Raw genomic sequence first — 21,492 nt, forward strand, 5'->3', positions numbered from 1 at the left:
TCACTGGTCCAAATTCCTCTTTTCAGATAAAAGTAAATTTTGCATTTCATTTGGAAATCAAGGGTGTAGTCTGGAGAGGCACAGAATCCAAGCTGCTAAAAGAGCCCCAACAAAGTACTAAGTGTGAGAAATGAACATACTTTAAAGAACTTGAACTTTTCTGTTTTGCAAATCCTTTTTTGATTGATCTTAAGAAATATTCTAATATTTTGAGATGCTGGATTTTTGACTTTCATGAGCTTTAAGCGCTAATCATCAAAAAAACATTTGAAATGTTTTACTTCACATGTAATGAATCTAGAATATATGAACGTTTCACTTTTTTAAAATAAGTTATTAAATAAAATATTTTTTTGAGATGCACCCGTACAAGAAGGCTCTTGCGTCTACATACTTATCTACATTGTGAGACAATCCTTCCTTATAATCGCACAGTCAGTTTTATTAAATCAGGAGCCAGAAATACTAATAATTGGTGAGAACTAAGGTGCACTTTTCATCAGATCAAACTATTTGTGTGATTACAAGCTGCAATGCAAGGCAGCAGTAATGTGCATGTCCACTGACAGAGCAAGCAGAGGCAAGCAGGCATTACTAATAATGTCTCTATAGGAGCCAAGCAAATGTTTGAGTAGAGCAAGCCGTGACAATGATAAAACTGTTTAGAAATACTCAACTAAAGTAGATTAACTATGAAAATAAAAAAAATGGCAGTGATCGGATGCATGTTTACAAAAATTACAGCCTGTCAGACAACTTACACCTTAAGGAACCAAAACTTTAAAACCAAGGTACCGAACCATCATTTTTGTGTACATTTATATCCCTAGCATATATTTTAATTAATAGCATTTTTGCAAATTGTATTTGATTGAAAGTTGAATATAACCATTTGTTTAGAAAAGTTAAAACTAATGCTGACCTCTACGATACTCCGCAGATCTCTCACATACATCCGCTCCGTCTCAATGATCTCCATGATCACACGGTCCAGGTAGGTGAGCCCAGGGTTGGGTGCCATGGTGCTGGCAGCAAATGGAGAGAAACTGTTGGAAGCGGAGGAGCTGTTGTTGTTGTTGTTAACAGTGTTGCTGCTATTTTGTTGGAGGAATGGGGTGGTTGCTTGGGTAAGACTAGTGCCCTGAGTCTCATCCGGATCAGCAGCAGCCGTTAATTCCAGATCCACGTTGTCGTCAATAGGCACACCAGCAGATGGGATACCTGACAGGAGAACGTCTTCGCGAGAGGAACCAGACCCGGATGAGATGTTGGAGACCACGCTTACGGGCCTCTGGACTTCTGTGAATTCAGAACAATCAGACAGCGTAGCAGTGGAGGCCCGGTCATTACTGCCTACAGAGGCGGTGGACAACCGAGGTGATTCTAAAGTAGAAAAAAAATTACAAAAAAAAGAAATTATTGGTAAAAAAATTGGCAAAAAAAAAAAAGAAAATAAAAAGAGAGAGAGTGACTTCTTCACATCATAGACAATTACAAGGCATTTTTAACAGAGAAAGACAAATATTCCTTACCACCCACTAAGTCAAAAGTAGGATTGTACAAGAATGCAGCTACCATTTTCAGATTTTGATCTTATTTGGGAACTGATGCTCAGTTATTGTTTTTAAACTGACAATTTCTTTTAGGCTTATCCAGTCATCAAAGCTTGGTGAATACAGCAGGTGTCACGGAAATGTACCTTCCACTAAACTGAGTGCACGCAAAATTAGAATCAATAAGTGAGACACTTTTTAAAGTCACTGACTGGACATGACAGAAAGCGGTGATATCTACATAGAGTGAGTTTCTATTTATGTCAATTTATGCCAGTTAGATTCATTCATAGATTGTTTTGTGGATGCAGTATGCTAACAGACATAGGAATCAGGACTTACTAAATGAAAAGCATAATAGACCAATCCCAGTGTGATGGAGGCATTGCCTTCTCTCACATATGTTTTACCCATTTATTCTCAATTATACCCCACCACCCATCATATCCACATCATGCATTAGGGGGTCTATTAAAACATTTCATACACTGTTTAATCTCATATTTCATAATGTTTGCTGTGTGTTATTTTTGTACTTTTGATCAGGAGACACTGCCTCTGTTGCCTACATGGAGAACAAACCCTTGAAGCATATTTTTCAATCAAAAAAATTTTTCAAGTAAAAATGATCACATATACACACATATACACATATATAAATATACATATATATACATACTGCTACATTGTTCATTCAATATATTGCAGAAAATGAGAGAGAGCGCATCAGTGTGGAGAAGATGTTTTTTACATCAAAACGCATATTTATAACATTTTCTAGAGGGACATCTATCAGCATTGCACTCGTGTCTCGCACAAAAGAGTGGCATGTTTAGAAAGCCATGTAAAATGAATGTAAGTTCAACTTTTAAAAACGACTTTAAAAAGACTTTATGGTGGTTTTCCCCATCCCACTGTATCTCATGTTTTTAAATGAAGAAAGTAGCCTACTCTTTGTGATTGGTTTTCGGTCCTTTGTATTAAACTATACATACATGCATGGTGCTGTTTTTTTTTTCTAATTGTTTAAGCAACTTTACTGATTATGTATGGTTTATAAACATTATTTTAAACATTATGCACTTTTTTCCCAAAGATAGTGGTGTTATTTTATTATGCTTTGAAGAAACGTGCATAATATTTTGAGCAATGCACCCTCTTGTGGCCTCAGGAGAGAAGACAAAAGCATTTTTCACCCTAACTGAAATTATGCCTTTTTAAATTTGAACATAATTCGAATTTTGATAATATTTAAGTAGAAAATTCGAATTTAGTTTTTCAGTAATTTTGACAGCCCTAATCCCTAATGCCTGTTTTACACATGCACCACTTGCAGTGCATGTTTTTTTCTGTGCCCATGTCAACAAATTAGTGCATTCACACTGCACATAGATGCAGTCCGGCAATGTGTTCTAAGAGTGGTGCATATGCAGCAGTGCAGTGATCGTCTCCACACTGAGTCTGTTTTTGATGTGCTGCACAAGCTGAATTAAAGGGCCATTGTTCATGGTAAAAATTAACATGGATTGACATGAAAATGTAATAAATGTTTCAAATTAAAGCCTACTGTATTTCACAGTCAACAACACTTGCCATTTTAGCTAGGTTTAAAGACAGGAAATGTGTACTTTTAGATAAATGAAGTGACACACAATGGATGGCACTCGTAAAGGTAGAAAAACAAAACTTTTTATGACCCGCAGGATTGCTTGTAATAAATATTTAATTGCAAAAGAAAAGCCACGAGAGTCAACTGTTTTTAAGAAAGATTATTAAAAAGTGTACTGTGAATTACAATGCTGAAAAGCATTTTCAGTAACAAAATGTGGATTTGAAATTAAAATAATAGATAAAGGTAGCATTTGTTGTATACAGCTCCAGATCATTAGCAGACTGCTAACGTGTCCTATGTGTAAGCACAATGAGCCCGTGCTGCTTCTGCACCACACGTACCACACATGGACTGCATACAGAGCACTCCAAACAGAGTATGTGTGAAACAGGCGTAATCCCTTAAAATGCATTCCATCTGATAAAGTAACAAATAATGCAAAGCATATTAACGTAGACTTTGACCGGCCAGGGAATGGCCTCACAATCACATTGATCAGAACTGAACCTAACAAAAGGACAATATTGCAAGAACGGAAAAGAATACTGCAACAAAGGAAAATGGTCATTCCAGTATATGTCTACTAGAGGAAGACCACCTTCTGAATGAAAATATAACAACAATATTAGCTAATGGTGTATCTGCCGTAATAAAACCTCGATTTATCATAAAGAACATTTTCAACATGTACCTCATTTGTCCTGAGGAACCGTAATATGAAGAGTTTTTCATTAAATTATAGTATTTACAGCTTTTACAGGTTTTTAAAAGCACTTTTCTAAGCTCCAAATTAAGATTTATTAAAAACTGTCAAAAGACAGACAATCAATAAGAACATACTTGCTCAGAGTCTCCCGTCTACCTTTCAGGTTGTAAAAGTGAACTCGAGGTCAGCAGCAGGACAGAGGGAGGAAACTCATTTTTCTCCCTTCATTTCCATACAAGCATTTTGAAAGTAAACACTTTCAAACAGCACTGACGTCTCCTGCCAGCCCATCCCATTTAGTCCTTGTTCTGGACTTTCACCTCTATATCTTCAAACCGTTGCTGGTTGGTCAGTGACATCATGCGTTAAAAATAAACAATACTACAAAGTCATTAAAAAAATAGGTCTTTCTTTTTTAAATCCACAATTCCTAAACCAAGCTCTTTACATAAAATAAAAGTTCTACTGTTTAAGATTAACGCATATTTTTGAACAGTGTCTTGACTGGATGTTCAGTTCTTCTATTAAGTATGATCATTTGTCTATAGGCCAAATATAGGCCAAACTCAAGTGAATGCTAATGTACAAAAAGAGTATACTTTGGGCTTTAAAGAGCTGCTCAACTAGTATTTCAAAGCAATGTTTTATGACATGCTCACAAAACAAAAAAAAGGAAAATTCAAGATGGGGGACGAGTAAGGAATAATTGAGAGAGAGAGAGAGAGAGAGAGAGAGAGAGAGAGATTACATCTGTGAGTCTGTGCGTCTCTTAAAAGTGTTTGGCAGCAATGTCTCTATGAATAGTGAAACTTGAAATTCCTTGTTACCTCGCTTCTGAGAAGTTATGTAGTTTTTAAGTTGTTAAACTAACAGTTATCTTACTGATAAATTCGACATAACATTAGCGCATATGTTAATGTGTGTGCAAACTGTCTGTTAGGTAGAGAGCGGGAGAAATAGAGTATGTGTTTTACGTTCATGTTTTGCTGCAAAAACAGAAATGATCTATCTTTTTTACCCTATTGTATTTATCCTATCCTATTGTCCTATTGTGGATTTATTTGTTTGACCAGTGTCATTGTGGGATTTGTTTTGTTTTGTTTTTTGTTGTAGACTGTAAGGACATTTGAAATAACTGAAATTACGTTTTGAATATGGATATTTTTCTAACAAAAACACATCGATTTGCTACAGAAAGCATTTCTTGACTCCCCGGAGGCGTGTGAGACACTTTTTATTATTGATTGCTTCCTATATTACACCTCTTTTACACTAATCAACTCAAAAACCCCCTAATTCCAATAAAAAACCTTAAAAAGAGATCAAAGACAATTTTTAATGTAACTCCGACTGGATTTGTCTGAAAGAAGAAATTCATATATACCTAGGATGTCTCGGGGGTAATTTATGGGCTATTTTTTATTTTTGGGTGAACTGACCCTTTAAGTTATAGTTGTATTATCAGGAACACGCTTGTCCCAAGGCTATCTGGTTGTTATTGGAACATGCTTGTTATAAAAGCTGTAGTCATATTGGGAACATGCTTGTTCCAGAGCAATCTGGTCATTATTTGGAACATGCTTGTTCTTAAAGGGGTAATCGGATGCCCATTTTCCACAAGTTGATATGATTCTTTAGGGTCTTAACGAAAAGTCTGTAAAATAGTTTGGTTAAAATTTCTTAATGGTAGTGTAAAAAACACCTTTTTTACCCTGTTAAAAACAGCTCTTTTCAGAGCAAGCCGTTTTTTAGCATTTTCCTTTAAATGTTACAGAGCTCTGCTGACCCGCCCCTCTCTGAGGCACTGTTCACTTTAGCTGCATTCATCGTGAAACTTGCTAATTAGCACAATATTCGGAAAGGCAAATGATTCATTAAAAAACCTTATACTCACTTCTTCAGTAGGTGAAGCTGGATCATGAATGATTTGCGCGAACATAGATGCATTTCCCTTTAAAAACAAATGTAAACCACTGCGTCTTCAGCAGCTCAGATGTCAGGAGTAAATGACGATTGCTATGTTTTTTATCACATCCAACAACAACTATCACAAAAAAAAAAACAACAAACAACAAAACTCAATCGTTTAGGAGTCATTCTTGTCTACATCTGCATCCGGCGGTGGATGAAACAATGGTGGACTGATGACAGCTCACTCAGGGCAGGTCTAAGGTAAGACACCACACCAGTCTGTGCTGAAACACTACTGTCAATCAAACTATAGTGGGAGGGGCCTGTTTTTGTGAAAATGGGTGAAGATTTTAGTAGATTTAAAAAAAAAAAACACTTGGTGGATTTTTATCATTATAGGGTGGTTGTGTACAAACATTGCCAATACACATTTCAGTTCAAACAGCTTGTAAAAGTGCATGTAGCATCCGATGACCCTTTTAAAGCTGTAGTTGAAGTCTATCTGGTGTTATTGAAAACATGTTGCTTAAGTTTTTAAGGTATTGGCAACATACTCATTAGGTCATCTGTTAAAGGCAACATGATTGTTGCTACAGGTTATGCGGGTTTGACAACATATTTGTTTTGGTCATTGGTTAAGGGCAATATACTTTTTGCTTAAGGCTTTGAGATTTTGCAATAATTTTTTTGGGGGGGGGGGGGGATATCAGCATATGGTTTTGTTTTGGGGGGTTATCGCTGCTTTCCCTGCTCTCATCCATGCTAGGCTGCATGGGCTGCAGGGAGTTCTTGCCCAGAACAGAATACCGGCAATCCAAAATATATGCTAATTGTCAATCATCTTTGATGATAGTGATCCTGACAGAAATTGACTATTTTACACTATGTTTGTGTGTGATACATTATTATGCTCAAATTGTACGTCACTGGAACTCCAGTGGAATCGATTGTTAGTCAAATCTTCTGTTAGCTTCACATAAGGTGCATAATTTCTGTGGCATGCAGAGTTGCTGTCTATAAGGCAGCAGATGTCAAAGAAGATGTTTTCTCTGTCATGAGTGGTTAACAGAGTCTGGGTCAGCTCACTGGCATAATTTGGAGTAAGATCATATTACATAACTGCAATATGATTTAAATGGTCCGACTGGATAGCTTAAAGTCCTTTTGCAGTGTGGGAGCCATATCTGGTTGAAGTTCTCACACAGACATGCTCGTCACCATATTGATCTGGTTTTCAGAATGACTGGCTGCAGGTTACATCACATTATGAGTTTAAGACAGTCGGCATCCCTGGCTAGTGATGCAGATACAAGGACTCGAAGTTTGAGGCCAAAGGAATTAAGTTAAGTGATCAAGAATGACAGTATGATTAACATCATCAAGACTGATCTCAGCTTGGAAGAAGTAGCATCATCTCCAGCTCAACCTTGCTAAGACGAAGCTCCCTGTATCCCTCCAAACCTGTCAGTTGAGCACAACATCCACTGTTCAACTGGAGTAAACAACACCAACACTAACCAGGACAGCAAGGAAGCAGGGGGTAGTGTTTGACCAGCAATTGAGCTTCACCATCCACATATCAACAACATTTCCAGGTTGTGTTGATTTTTGCTGTACAAAATCAGGTACAGACTACTACAATGCTCTACTGGCCGGCGTAATATAAATTAAATAATCCTACAGAGTTTACTCTTAAAGATAAGAACATACTAGAACAAACATTTGAAGCCATCAAGGTTCCAAAGTCTTAGATAAACCCTATACTTTCAAGTTTTTTAAGAGAATACTTTTTAAGAGATCTGGAAGATTCTGAAGACTTTTAAAAGCAGTGTCCTTTAACCCTTTTTTAGGAAGTTTCTAACTGTTGCAAAACATTCTTCTTAATGACAAGAAAAGACTGCAGACTCACCAAACCACTGTGATAACCCGAAGATTAAAGCCAGTGAACCAGCATCTCTCCTTCCAAATACTCCTAAGGGTAGAAACTTCCACATGAGGTTGGAAAACCTTTCCTCAAGAGTTGTACTAGTTATGGCTGGTGCTGACTTGCCTCCAACTGATGTTCTTATACTGTATACTCTTTTCTTGTTTCATTCAAGTTTTCCCCAAAATGGGTTCAAAGTCATTCAAAGTCAACTGTTAAACACCAGCTCAGACAAACAAATAGAGCACACCTCTTTTCCTAAGGAGGGAGGGCCTAGTATCTGTGCTTGGCTGTACTCATAATGAGTTGAGAAACTGATAAAAGTTTGTAGCTCAGTAAGACTGAAGGAATGCAAAGAGAGAAGTGCATAACCCTTCCTTTACAGTACATTTCGCAAGAACAAGAATAGGTAGCTGGACTCAAAGAATGCAGTAAAACTCAATGATGTGATCATTCATTCTTAAGGGACCCTGTCGATGTAATTCAGAGCCATATATTCCCATAATTACTCGCAGGTTACCATGAATTTACAGACTTGCAATAATGCAATAAAAATCCAAGTTTATTAGAATGATTTACAATGTTTTAGTTAAATAAACACTAAATAATTCTGTATGTGAAGAATTAGGCAACTCACATGATGTACCTGTATCTGCTCTAAGCTCCATTTGGGTTGTCTGACCCTCCCCAGACCTGCTGCGGCCAATTACGTTTACGTTTTTAAAAGAGTGGCCACAGGGAGGGCAGGATAGTCAGAGAGTAAAAAAGTTAAAGGAGTTACTGCACAAGATACTCCGCTTTTGCTTCGGTCATGTAAAAAAAAAAGAAGGCTAATTATTCTAAAAATAGATGCAAGTTCAAACTCCAGTACAATAAATATAATACAACAACAAAAGTACTTTTTTTACAGATTCTCTCTTTACCCCACAGTTCAACTAAATATGATAACAAAAGAACAATTGACCTCACAAAAACAAATGTAACAATTAAAAAAAAACTCTTAAGCTTACTAAAGACAAATACAATGTAAACAAACCAAAAATGAACCTACAAATGGTTTACTTACACAGTAGCTGCTTCTGCATATTACTTTAGATAGGAGAAAGTATTTTAATATATAAAAAAAAAAAAACATTTTAGTTCAGCTTCTGTCTTCCATAGTCAAATTACAATTACCAAAATGTAACAGTATGCCCTGGAATTCTGCATGTAGAATACACACATAAAGTTCACCTGTTCCGAGTTAAAAGCAAGCTTTCCACACTAACCTTTCTCTGAAGCCAGTGGGGTAGAAGATAAACATCCCTGATGACCTACTACTAGCTTTGAACTGGCTAGCTTTCCCTAGGGGCATAAATGGCATGAGGACATTGTGTGGGTGGGGTTAAATGGTCACCATTATGCCACAAAAGGTCTTGGCAAGCCCTGTCCAAAAATCTCTAAACAAGAGTGCCAACAGTACCGGTGCTTAGGGACGAAGTCAAAATATACTAACAATAATGATAAAATAACAGTCTTTCTAAAATATGGGTAGTACATACAGTGAATATATTTCCACATGTCAATTGTGAAGAAATCTTTTTTGGAGCGATTTAAGGACAATCTTTTAGGAAACCAAATTCTATAAGCAAATCAGTAGTTTTACTCTGGTGCTTCCACAGATCCGAAAAAGGGCCAGCAAAGGGACTGATGATGGTCTTGCAGCAGTATATTATAATTCAGGAATGTTAGTCAAAATATAGCATTATGATGCTTGCACAGTCCATAAACCTGTGTACAAAGAGATCAGATGGCACAATTCTAGATCAAAAATAATGTAAAAAGAATGAAAATGATAGACACAGGTTTTCCCTGGGTTAATGTTTTATCTAAGGCTGTATGGCTGAAGAGTTCTGAGTATTTCATCTGACATTTCTTAGAACAAAGGGAAATCAGCAGTTAGTCTGTGATACCAACCAGAACCAAATTCCTTCCAGTAATGTCCCAAATTCCTTAGATGTGAAAGGAGTTAAAACTACAAACGGTAGTAGGAATATTAAAACTGCACCTAGAAAGTCACTAGAATTAACTACAAAGGTAGTTTTGGTTTTGATTAGAAAACTACTAAATTCTAGAAAGACAACACAACTTTGTTTGGATCTTAGTGTAAATTACAATGGGTCAAGATATCCAAATACAGCTTGGAATTTTGATTATAAAAAGAACAAAAATAATCATAATTTTTCCACAACCCAAAACTTACCAAGAACCTCAAGAACAATCAAGTTCAAGTGAGATTTACGGTCATTCTGCTATACTCTATGTGGAAACATAGAAAGGAAATAAATGTTGTGCTTCACAGGACCACCATGCTACATATTTAACCCTGTATGAAATATCCACTTAAACAGGAAAATGCTAAAAAGTGTAGATGTAAAGTCTTTAAATGCAACTGAAGCAGTATGACACATCAACACTGCTTTGTGTTATTTTTGCAAGAGACAGGAATGTGCAAGTCTATACGTGCAAGTTCACCATCAGAAGGGAAGCCTGGATATGATCATTGCTGATAATTTGACTGATGTATCTACAGCAAATTTGTTTGCCTATGAGTCATAACAGCAAACCCGGATAAAACAACGTGACAGTAACAAAAACAGCTCGTGGAACTTGCTGGCAAACGCTGATCAAGCCAAACTTGACAAAAACGTTCCAAACGGTCCAAGTGGAGAGCACAAAAACATAAAAACATGTGCAACAAGATATTCCTGTTATTGTAATGGATATTGGAAAAGGAATTCTAAAACGGTGAACAGAGGAAAAGCTGTTGTTGTCCCAACTCTCTTCTGTGTTTGACAGAGTAAGTGTAAATATTGTCATGGACTGTTTCTGTCTCCTAGGACAGTATCTGTACTCACCAAATTATTAGCCTCTATGTGTGCCAGAACAAATCAATTGTTATCTTGATGTATTAAATTACCACATGCAATTCTACCCAGTTAATTAGTGCAATTAGTGAAAATAACCTACAAAGATGCTTTTCACACAAGTTATTCTGACATTCATTAATGCCACTCTTACGATTATATTGATCACTATTTTATGGTTAATTATACAAAAATAAAAAATAAAACAAATATTAACAAAGACTAATATGGTCTGGATACATTGAGCATTCCAAAGAAATAAATAAAATTAAAACTCTGGCCTCACATCTACTCACCGTACATGATATTTAATAATGTGTCCAGTATGTGTATCAATGTCGTTATAAACTGTGAATGCTCTGCATGCCCAGATTGAGAAATCTGAAAAGAATGACTGTGGGTATTTTCTCAATAATATTAACATAATATAAATTTCCTTGTTGTCCTTGTCCTCAAATTATTCCATAATTAAACTGTAGTTTTCTGTAATTTGTTCCAGTTATGAAAAGATTTAGAGTGGGCAGCTTATGCCCCACACTCCTCAATTAATATTTGAAATTGTTTATCATTCTTAAGTTTCCATATTTCTGAACTAGAAAAACAAAACCTCAAATCACCCAAACCAATTGGCCCAAAAACGAAAAACAAAGCAATATTGCAAAATTATACTGATTATAGTAAAATCACCAACTGTGAATGTGGTTGATGCCAAATCAACTCAACAAAATCAAATCAAATAGTACACCATAACTGTGTATCTTCATGTTTTTCTCAAACAAAACAACTTGTGAAAACCACAGAAAACATACTCCACCACTTTATTTTTACAAACACACATTATGCTGAAACATAAAAAACAACAAATGCATCCATTGCATTAGCAGAAGGATTAAAACATGAACTTCATATGTTGACAAATAGACATATAAATGGATATACTTTTAAATCCACACCTGCCACCTCCACCTGGTCTATGGCTTTAAGTTTGTTCTAAGCCGATGTGCTGTACCTTGGTTGGATTAGTTTGGTTGTTAGTGCCACTTAGACGTCTAGTGACACGTTTAAAAGTGTTCAACTCTACAGTATACATTCACTCCTGATGGTTGAATTACCTGTAAAAGTCAATGTAATGAAATAAAAAAAATGCTCAATGCTCAGAAAACCACTTGTTTTTAATCTTATGACTTTTGTTGCATTGTGTTTAATACTTTCTGGTATTTTTTGTCTTCTATTTGTATGATTTTAGGTGTGGCATTTTCTAATTGGATAATAAGCCAGATTGCTAATGTTTACTGGTCCACTGCACATCTTGTCATAGCTCTTTAGCTCTCTGCTTGCTGTTGGATAGCTTGGTTAGAACTCTGCCTTGTGCCTTGTGTTACTCCAGTCGCAATGAAAATAGTGTGCAAGCTTGTGGCAAGAACCACCATACAATCATCACTCCAAAGCCTGTCCAAAAAAAGATGTTCTTAAGAACATAGAATTTATTTTAAGAAATTTTGAAACTTGATGATTTTGCTGAATCCAACCACAGTACAATAGTGTGCTACTCCAAACACCACATGATAATTAATTAAAAAAAATAACATTATACATATGCATACTCCACATATACAGTAATTCATCCATGAGTCGTCAGGATCTCTAACGCAGCTTGCATAAGATGACATTGCTTACAATAGCCATCACCCTAAGATGCGTGCTAAAGACGTGTCTTTAGCAGAGCAGGAAGATACAGATACAGTATACACATCCTAACAGAGCTATTGGCAGGTAACAACAGCTAAGCACCTTAAATATAGGAAACTGCTTTCCTATCACTGAACCCTTCAAATAAGAGAGCTTAGGCAGCTTGTTCCAGTCTTTACCTGTGGTGGATGAGAAATATTTCAGGGCTGCATGCATTTTTTTTTTAATATAAAAAAATAAATAAAAATAAAATAAAAAATGGCAACATGACAATTTTTTTTCTGCATCACTGCTGCACACAGACTCATTGTTGCTTAATAAAGACAAAGACACCATTGTGTCCAAAGCAGAACATTACTAACTGCTCAGCGGACTTGAAATGACCTAAATGACAGAATGTTAACCCAAAATCAAGCATAGAAATTTAAATATCTTAATGAAATTAAAACATGATTGGAAAAAAAACACACACACAATATAATTACAATGAAAATACTGTGTTTATCTATGTTTTAGAGCTGTCAATCTAGTCCAACTAATTATTAAAACACACACACAATAAAATAACAATAAATCATTCTGAATTGGGGCAGAAAATCAACCAGTGTGTTAAAAAATATGATTAATTGAGGAACAACTAATGCTACTGGTTGTGTCAAAAAAATCACTTACATAATGCACAATTTTGCAATGGCATCTGAAGCCTCAAGGCCTTAAATTACAAATTACAAAGCATCATTTTTGAGCTTGTGACTGACATTTTTAAGCCTTGCAGTTACAGATATATAGTTAGTCATCTGAGTCACTGAAACATTCACTTAACTGACTGTAGCTCAAAAACACAGCTTGGTTTTGTATTGTTTCTGCTGTGGCTTTGTTTTTTTTTTTGTTTTTTTGTTTTTACAAAAGCAGTATCACAATGATAATCCTACAGTATAACTTTTTAGAACAACTCAAAAGTGCTGATATACAACCATAAAACCCATTTGCTTATCTAATATTAAATGACACATCAGAGAATATATATATATATATATATATATATATATATATATATATATATATATATATAATATATATATATATCTATATATATTAGTGGTGGGTATAGATTAATCTAGATTAATCTCACTGTAATCTTGGAATTAATCTAGATTAATCTAGATTAAAATGGCTAATTTGAAATAAATCTTTGAGAATGGGTTTTCTCAAGCCAGGTGGCGCATTAGACCAGGGGCTCATCTCCTGTTTCCAAAATGCATCACAAACTGCTTGAGAAAGCTGTTCTACTATAATAATTGGTGATGAACTAACCTTGTCTTGTCATATATAGATCAAATGATATGACTTTTTTTTTTTAATTGTGATCTGTTGAATTTTATCCTCTTGAAGACAAAACTTTAAAACATGTAAATATGAAAATCTATAATAAAGTGATAAATAATGACAGTATTTTGTTTAACTAACTATGATTCTAAAAAACAGCTTGAGCTGTGGGCTTTCTTCCTTGGCCAGTAGAAAATATGCAACTTGTGTATATCGAAAAAACAAACTTCTGTGGTTTCTTAAAATATTTATGGATTTAGAACAATCCCCAATAACACGCACACTTCTTCAAAAGTTGTTTTTGCAACATTTATTCAATGCTTTCATCTGTCACAATAATGTAATGTCTCTGACATATTTGCATTTGGAAACGTTTTAATCAACTTAAGTCAATTATTGTTATATGATATAATGAAATCAATAATATTTTTAAGTCATAATAAAACTTATTTAATCCAAACCTAAAGATTGATTTAGCACAGCAATATTTAATGTTAAAACAGTCTAATCAAGCTAACTAAAATAAATCAAAAATATTGTTTTACACACCTTCATGTAGAGCTTTTATCTTTCAAACTGATGGTTTCCAAGACACCCAGGTGCACACAACTCAATGGGTGGAAAATCCTGCTTAACGTTTTCAGGGGTGTCTACAGACAAACACCATCTCCTGCCACAAAGTTAACAAATCACATGACAGAAAATCCTCCTTACAATGTTCACTGCCTGGTCTCCTTCACATCTCAAATGTAGAATAGTTGCAGAGTTCAAAATCTATTCAATTATTAAGAGTTTAGTTGCAGTATTAAGGTCCCACCTCCTATTAGAACAGACAACAACACATCACTCGCGGCTCAGCTGTGCAGAAATGACAGCTACAGCACACACACACACACACACACACACATAATTAAAGCCTGAGTCCCATAACACGCTCACACAGCCACCGCATTGCATAACAACAACAGCACTGAGAGACAACTTACAGCTCACCTGAGAACTCATTAAGACACAATTTAACCGTGTTTCAAAGAACATAACACTAATGTTAATGAACTGTACTGTGTTGTGTAACACATGCTGTGTGTTTGTGTGTGAGGACCTCTCATGAGAAAAAGTGGTGGTTGCTTTATAAGGACACATAAACAAAGACAAGGAAGTGACATAAATTGGAGTACATAAAGCTCACACTATCCCAACAACATCACAGCAAAACCTTCTCTAATGCATTACAATTAAATCAATTTTATAACTGCAGTCAAATCGCACAGTGTGTGCAATTCAATTATAGGTGGAAAACTAAAACTGCCTCTGTAGAAGTTGGAATAAGTCAAAAAAAAAAAAATTATTATTTTCATTTCAACTTGTGACTCAGTTATTTTCATGTGCTGGTTGATAATATATCTATACTGTTGTGTTTAAAAAGCATATTAAAACATACTGGCATTACCAGTTACTGTTACACTGCTCTCTTCAAACTGTATTTCACATTAAATCTTTGAAATAATCACCAAATGTTTAAATTAATGTTAAAGTGGGTGGATACAATTAAATGTCCAATACTGGCAGATGAATATCCAGTAATGCCTGTTTCATATAAGGACACAGTGCTGTATGTCACTGGCTGCCCTCCCAAGTGAAAGCTTTAGCTTTACACTAATCAGAGGAGACATTGTGTAAGGTCTCTCCATTCACCTCCAAATAATCCAGTCTGTTAATCCATTTACCTGCTTTAAAAAGAGCCCCAGGCTTGTTCACGCTCTTGCTCTCGTGGCTCAAAACATGCACTTTTGCACAGCTCCCAATATAGGGCAACCTTTTATTGTCTATGGTCTTGTCTTGTGTGTATGCCCTTGCCCTAAAATGCTCTTCATACAGTTTTAAGAGCTGTTGCTGTAGACCAAAAAAAAAAAACCCTGCAATGGCCAGCATGATCTCATGACTATTTATTTTATGTAAAATGTGGTTCTACTGCAATATTGACAACATCTAAAATGTTAATAATTATGTATGAACAACTTTACCAATCCTATTTAATGAATGGAATCAATCAGCTGATTCTATTGAGATTGTTTTCAGTCTCATTTATTAAAATGCATTCAGCTCATTTACTTAAAGGTGCAGTATGTAGGATTGACACTGAGTGGTTGAACTAGGTATTGCAGTCCAAATTCAAACTATTGGAGAGGGTGTTTTTCACCCGGCCCCTCCTCCTCACACACACAGGTTGCCAGATTGACGACACAAACAGGAACGAGCGCACTTGACGATGAACAAAATTAAATATGCTGTGTTTTCCACCAACTGGCAACCCGGGGTGCCAAAATACAATTGGGTAAACTGCCAGTGGGCGGGTTTCACAAACCAAAACAATCACTGACATTCCGGCCTGGAATGCACATTTTCAAAGGAGAATAACTGACTGTAGCATTGTTTTCCAGATAAACAAGTATGTTTATTTAGCATGTTTCTTAAATATCTGCAAAGATATTATGGTATTTTTATGCTTTAGTAGAGTCAAAATCTTACATACAGCACCTTTAATTTGAAATTTTAACATTTCATTCTGTTTTGTGTGACGTCTGGTGCCAGCTCTTTTTAAATTTCATAAAAAAGACTATACTTAAAATCTTTAACTGAATTAAATTCTTGCATTTGTTTAACCATTACTTTATGATATTTGTTTTGTTTGCTGTGGGACACAGCAGGTCTCTGGGAAAATATTTAAATGTGTAATACTGCTTACGGGGTTTTTCCTACATTGACATTTTTTGGCATTTTTCGGAAGACGGAATCCATGCTTCACGTGGTACATTCGGAGAATATTTTTGCTGAATTACCGCTGGGTGTGAATTGCAGTCAAAAAAAAGTTGCCTTATCTTCTCTTACAACTTGTGACAAGCATTCCGCACATGCAGCTGACATAACTTTAAATAAATGCAAAAAAAAAATCTATCCAGTTATGAAGTGTTTTGTGTGTGTGTGTGTGTGTGTTGACAAACCTTTCGCGATGTCCTAACAGCCAGGATTCCCACACAACACGTCCGCTAAATTCCGATTCGCGACCTAATGACTCCTTTGAGCCGATTCATTATAATGAATGGTTATAATGAATCATTTAGTTTGAAGTTAGACTGGAGTAAGATGAAACTAGATCAAAGCACAAAGCAAGCTGCTAGCTAGCTGCTAATTTTATTAAATTGATATGATATGATTATACTAAAATAATTATCAGGTCTATTAAAAAATGATTTTATCTTACAAAACTATGAAAGCCAGTCGTGGAAAAATCACAGCTTTTTTTGCAAAGAGGGCAAGAAAGGATGACAGTGAGAGTGACAGGTAATATCTGTGTCTGATAATTGCATAATTTGTAAATAGATAAATTGTGATACCTTTGACATTTCAAATATACTTTGATGATGTTTACATGTGAAATAAGTTCGCTTTCTTTTACTATCTAGCCTGACAGTGATAGTTTTTTCATGAATAAATAGGATAAGAAAAAAAAAAAAAAATCACAAACTGTTTCTTTGTATTTATTTTAAATTTAACATTTATTGTCAATATTGGGCTTGCGGATCATGTGGGTACTAGGATACTCTTTGCTGTGTGTGGATGACCATGTCGGTCAGCCACCACCGAAGACCAATTTTGACCCAGGAAAAACCCTGGCTTACATTTGCCATTATTCTGTTAACCAAAGTCATGACATTATTCTAAGTGGTTTGGTGCAGGAAGAGAGGAAAAAGCAGTAAAAATCTAGTTTTCACTTTTTGCATATTTGTTCAGTGCTCATGCAAATAAGGTTTTGCGTGTACACACACACACACACACACACACACACAGGTGTTTTACATGAACAGGCAAATGACTTATGTCCTGTCCTCAATTTATAACTTGATAGCACAAATCTCAGCATGGATTAATGATTGAAGGGATGTAAATTTCCAACATTTATCATCACTAAATCATTACAATGGAATTTGACTTCTTGGATTTGCTTTTATCAGATTGCTTTTTTCCCCCTGCACTTTACCCCTCAAGGATAGATGTACAAAACACTTTAATCTTTCAAAACAAAATAGAACACAATAGAACATATTATAAAACCAAATAATCTTACAGTTCAATGAAATATACTAAATTACTGATATAATATTTTGCCTAAATATCCAGAAAAGGACTGCCCCCCAGTAGAGTCTTGTTTCTGGTGTAGCCCTGTTTCCATAGGTTTTTCTTCATTTCCCAAAATCAAATGGAGTTTGTTATTTTGCTTGCTCATTCACGCGAGTGACAATTGTGTATGTGTGATCAAAAACACATTCTAAACACAACAATACACAAAAACAAAAACAGTAAAAAATTTAAAAACTTTTACTCATCTTTTACTGTACTTACAACACACATACAACAAAAACTATCAAAAACGGGTTTCAAAGTGCAAGTTTTTGAAAATGCTAATGTTGTCATTTCCATGTAAACACCCAGTACAGGAATCTTTGAAAAGGGTGACGTCTTGTGCATGCGTAGTACGTGTTAGGTATGTAGACATGCGCAGTATGACATGCGCATGTTGATTTTAAAAGGCAAGTGCAAACAAACAATGGCAGAGTACATGGTACTGTTTTGGCTGCTCAAGAGTTTGCTAAATGCTTCTTCAGCAAAGTGGGATTTACTTCAATATTACAACCAACAGCAGAGACGCATCATATGCAACATGTAATTGTTACTTCCCTACAGGTACTGTTTACTAACAAGGTGACAGTGCCAACTACTGGCCTGGCATATGTAATACAGCATTTTTGGCCGTTTTCGCAGACATGTAAACATGAATCATTTTGAAAATGTTGTCGTGTATACGTTTAAAAACGCAAGGGAAACACTTTTCAGTTTTTGACTACATAATTGTCGTGTAAACGTAGCCTAAGAGAAAAGCTTATGCTTTGCCAATGCCCCTGAGATATTTGGCCTGCTAAATATCTGAAACTGTCAGAGTGTCACAGTCATGCAGTGTGAAATGTGTTTTGACTGGAAATGACACTGGCGACAACCCACAGCCAATGAAAGAGCAAGATACAGGCCAGGGCAAGGGAAAGTTCAGTCGGAGAAGTTATAATAGACCTGCAACAGAACATCAACAAGCAACCATTCTCTCCCTCATATTCTTCTTTGTTAATTTTTTAATTTTCACTGCAAATCAGTGTACAGACAACTTGGATTGCAAGCTTTTTGTGGGCTTTGACAGGAATAAATATATTCTCATGTAAGAATGTTTCTCTCACGTGACCTTACATTATTTCCTGTATCAAGTCTCACATTTGTTTGTTTGTGAAACATCTGAAAAATCGTGTATTGTGTGACCACCTGTTGCCGATCCTTCATATAGTGTACAAAATAGGGTTGTGCTGATAAACGATAGTATCGTGTATCGACGATAGCAGATGTCTTTGTCGATAGTCAAGACAATATCAGGCTCATTCTCGTATTAATGTATTAAATTATTATAATAATAATAATTATTATTATTATTATTATTATTTGGCAGCCTATTATAATTCGGCTATCAAATTGCCTCGCTATTTCACTTCAGCACTGCATTTCACAAACACGCGGGCAAATGAGGATTAGAGCCGGTGAAGGAGTCTCCAAGCACAAACAGACGTAGCCTACATCGTCTGCAGATATAAGGTATTTCATTGCACATTAACAAGTAATCTGAACGGCCTCTATATGTACAATATTTTAAACGAGCCCTCACTAACTGAGTTTAATGCCACAGTTATGTTAAAATGCATCTCATTCGTTTCTGTTGGGGTTGCTTCGGGCTCGTCATGCGGCGCACGGTCCGGAGCACTGTATGACTGATGCATCCGTTCAACTGAACTTTACTCCAAATATATGAACTTACCTGTTTTGAATACTTTATATTTAAAGTGTTCGTTTATGTCCAATATTTAGTGTTAAACTGAATTTAAATTAAATCTACTATTGTTTTCACCCTTGACTGATTTTGCAGAACATTTAGACTAATAACTTCTGTGCACAGATGCGGCAAATTTGTCACAGGATGTGTCCAATATGACAGTTGTGTCCGACTATATATGAACTAGCTGTTTTAAATATAGTACTTTTATATTTAACGTTAGTTTACCAGTATGTTTGAAAGTATATTTTTTCGATTATTGGTGATTCCATAGGCTCTCTCTCACGCACCTGCGCGGTTTAAAACACCAAATAGTCATGCTATGACAAGTACAGAGAGTCTCTCTCTTGCTCCACCCATGCACGATAATATCGTGTATCGTCGATCACACGGGCTGACGATATGACGATTTGAAAAATGACCATATCGCCCAACATTAGTACAACATCAACAAGATGGGTGCAGTGTGGGAAGAGCAGTGAAAAAATTACAAATTTCATAATCCATCACCACATAATGAATTAATGTATAGCAACAGCAACTTACAACCACTGTAAGTCTATCCAATTTTACCCACATACATAAAGCAACAAATACTAAATAGCATTAATAAAAACCATGAATTTCTAGAATGCTGTTTTGAAACAATAAATCTACAGAATCTACTAAATAAAATTCAGGTTACAACTTGCACTTAACTTGTTTGGGCAGATTTCATGTTTTGAGTAAAGACTACCTAGATTTTTTTTTTTCATGACTTGGACAATTTCAAGACAAACTTTGCTGTCATCCGTTCAAAATAGCTGAACATTATACCATTTTAGGATGAGTGGTATTTATATTTCCCCTATTACAATTCTCAACTGTTTGTTGTAGGATATTTTGAGATAAAAACAAATCTGTGGTTATTTTATGTGTGTCACACCATAGGACATTACATCATACTAAAGGACAGAAATGATACTTAAAAAATTATTTCTATTTAATTTTGAAACAAACAATATCAACATGTTTTTAAACAAAACAAAATCATTATCATCAACAAAATTAAATCTCTTAGTCAATCAGTATGTTACTGAAACTCTTCTAGCCCCCGCTGCATGTGTGGCACAGCTAAATACAGTATAATTGATATTCAAACTATATTCATTAAAATGTGAATTAATTTTTTTTAACTATATGGCTACTCTTTTTAAGGCATCATTTTGATTCTATTTACTTTCTGCATCGTTCTCTTAGTGTAAACGGGGCCTAGTGCGTTTTCATTTTAAAATGGCGTTTTAGAATTAAAACGATCCTCGTCTACACTGCCGTGTCTGCTGCGTTTCAGAAACGATCTCCGTTTTCACTACACAACCTAAAACGCATGTCACGTGACCATTCATGCAGGTACAGCCATAGATATGAATAGGTAGATTCTCTATTATTTAGATCACGGACGAGTCTACGTGCTTGGAGCGATTGAATGGGGAATCCACCTATACATCTATGGGTACAACAATGCGCATGACGTTATTGTTTACAAGGTCGTCAAGGATACGCAGACCAAATGTGGGCAGCCATGCCATCATTTTCAAAAGTCTCCGTTTTGGTCCATTTACACTGAAACACAACCCCAGAGTTTTCAAACTAAAGCAGGGTCTGCAGCATTTTCAAAAGTCTCCATTTTCAAGGGTCGAAAACACCGGAGTAGTGTAAACGATAGGCATAACTGTAGCGAAAGTTATGCATTTTAAAACGAAAACGCACTAGTGTAAACTGGGCCTTAGGATCTCCTCCCTTCTGCGTGGACCTCTTAATTTTCTGTCTATATTTCCATGTCCTCTTTCTTTCACTAATTTCTCTCCCTCAAATCTTTTCTGTCTCAAAAACAAAGTATCACATTTTATACTTATTTTCATGACTTTATAACAGTACAAGTTTACATTTAATTAATGTA

The 21,492-nt window shown here is 35.6% G+C and overlaps 1 protein-coding gene across 5 annotated transcripts in view; it reads right to left on the reverse strand.

Moving 5' to 3' along the window:
- LOC109094345 (pleckstrin homology domain-containing family G member 3) overlaps positions 1 to 21,492 on the reverse strand; it is a 55,646-nt gene that overhangs the window by 24,354 nt on the left and 9,800 nt on the right. For 2 of the 5 annotated variants that reach the window (XM_042746291.1, XM_042746292.1), the window contains exon 3: positions 923 to 1,383. In XM_042746291.1, coding sequence (XP_042602225.1) covers positions 923 to 1,383 — 461 coding nt within the window. Of the gene's footprint in view, positions 1 to 922; positions 1,384 to 7,691; positions 7,888 to 21,492 lie in introns of those variants that run through there. The other 3 variants (XM_042746290.1, XM_042746293.1, XM_042746294.1) reach the window with 3 other exon arrangements.

Source organism: Cyprinus carpio, chromosome B20 (assembly GCF_018340385.1).
Source record: "Cyprinus carpio isolate SPL01 chromosome B20, ASM1834038v1, whole genome shotgun sequence".
In the NCBI taxonomy this organism is placed as follows: domain Eukaryota; kingdom Metazoa; phylum Chordata; class Actinopteri; order Cypriniformes; family Cyprinidae; genus Cyprinus; species Cyprinus carpio.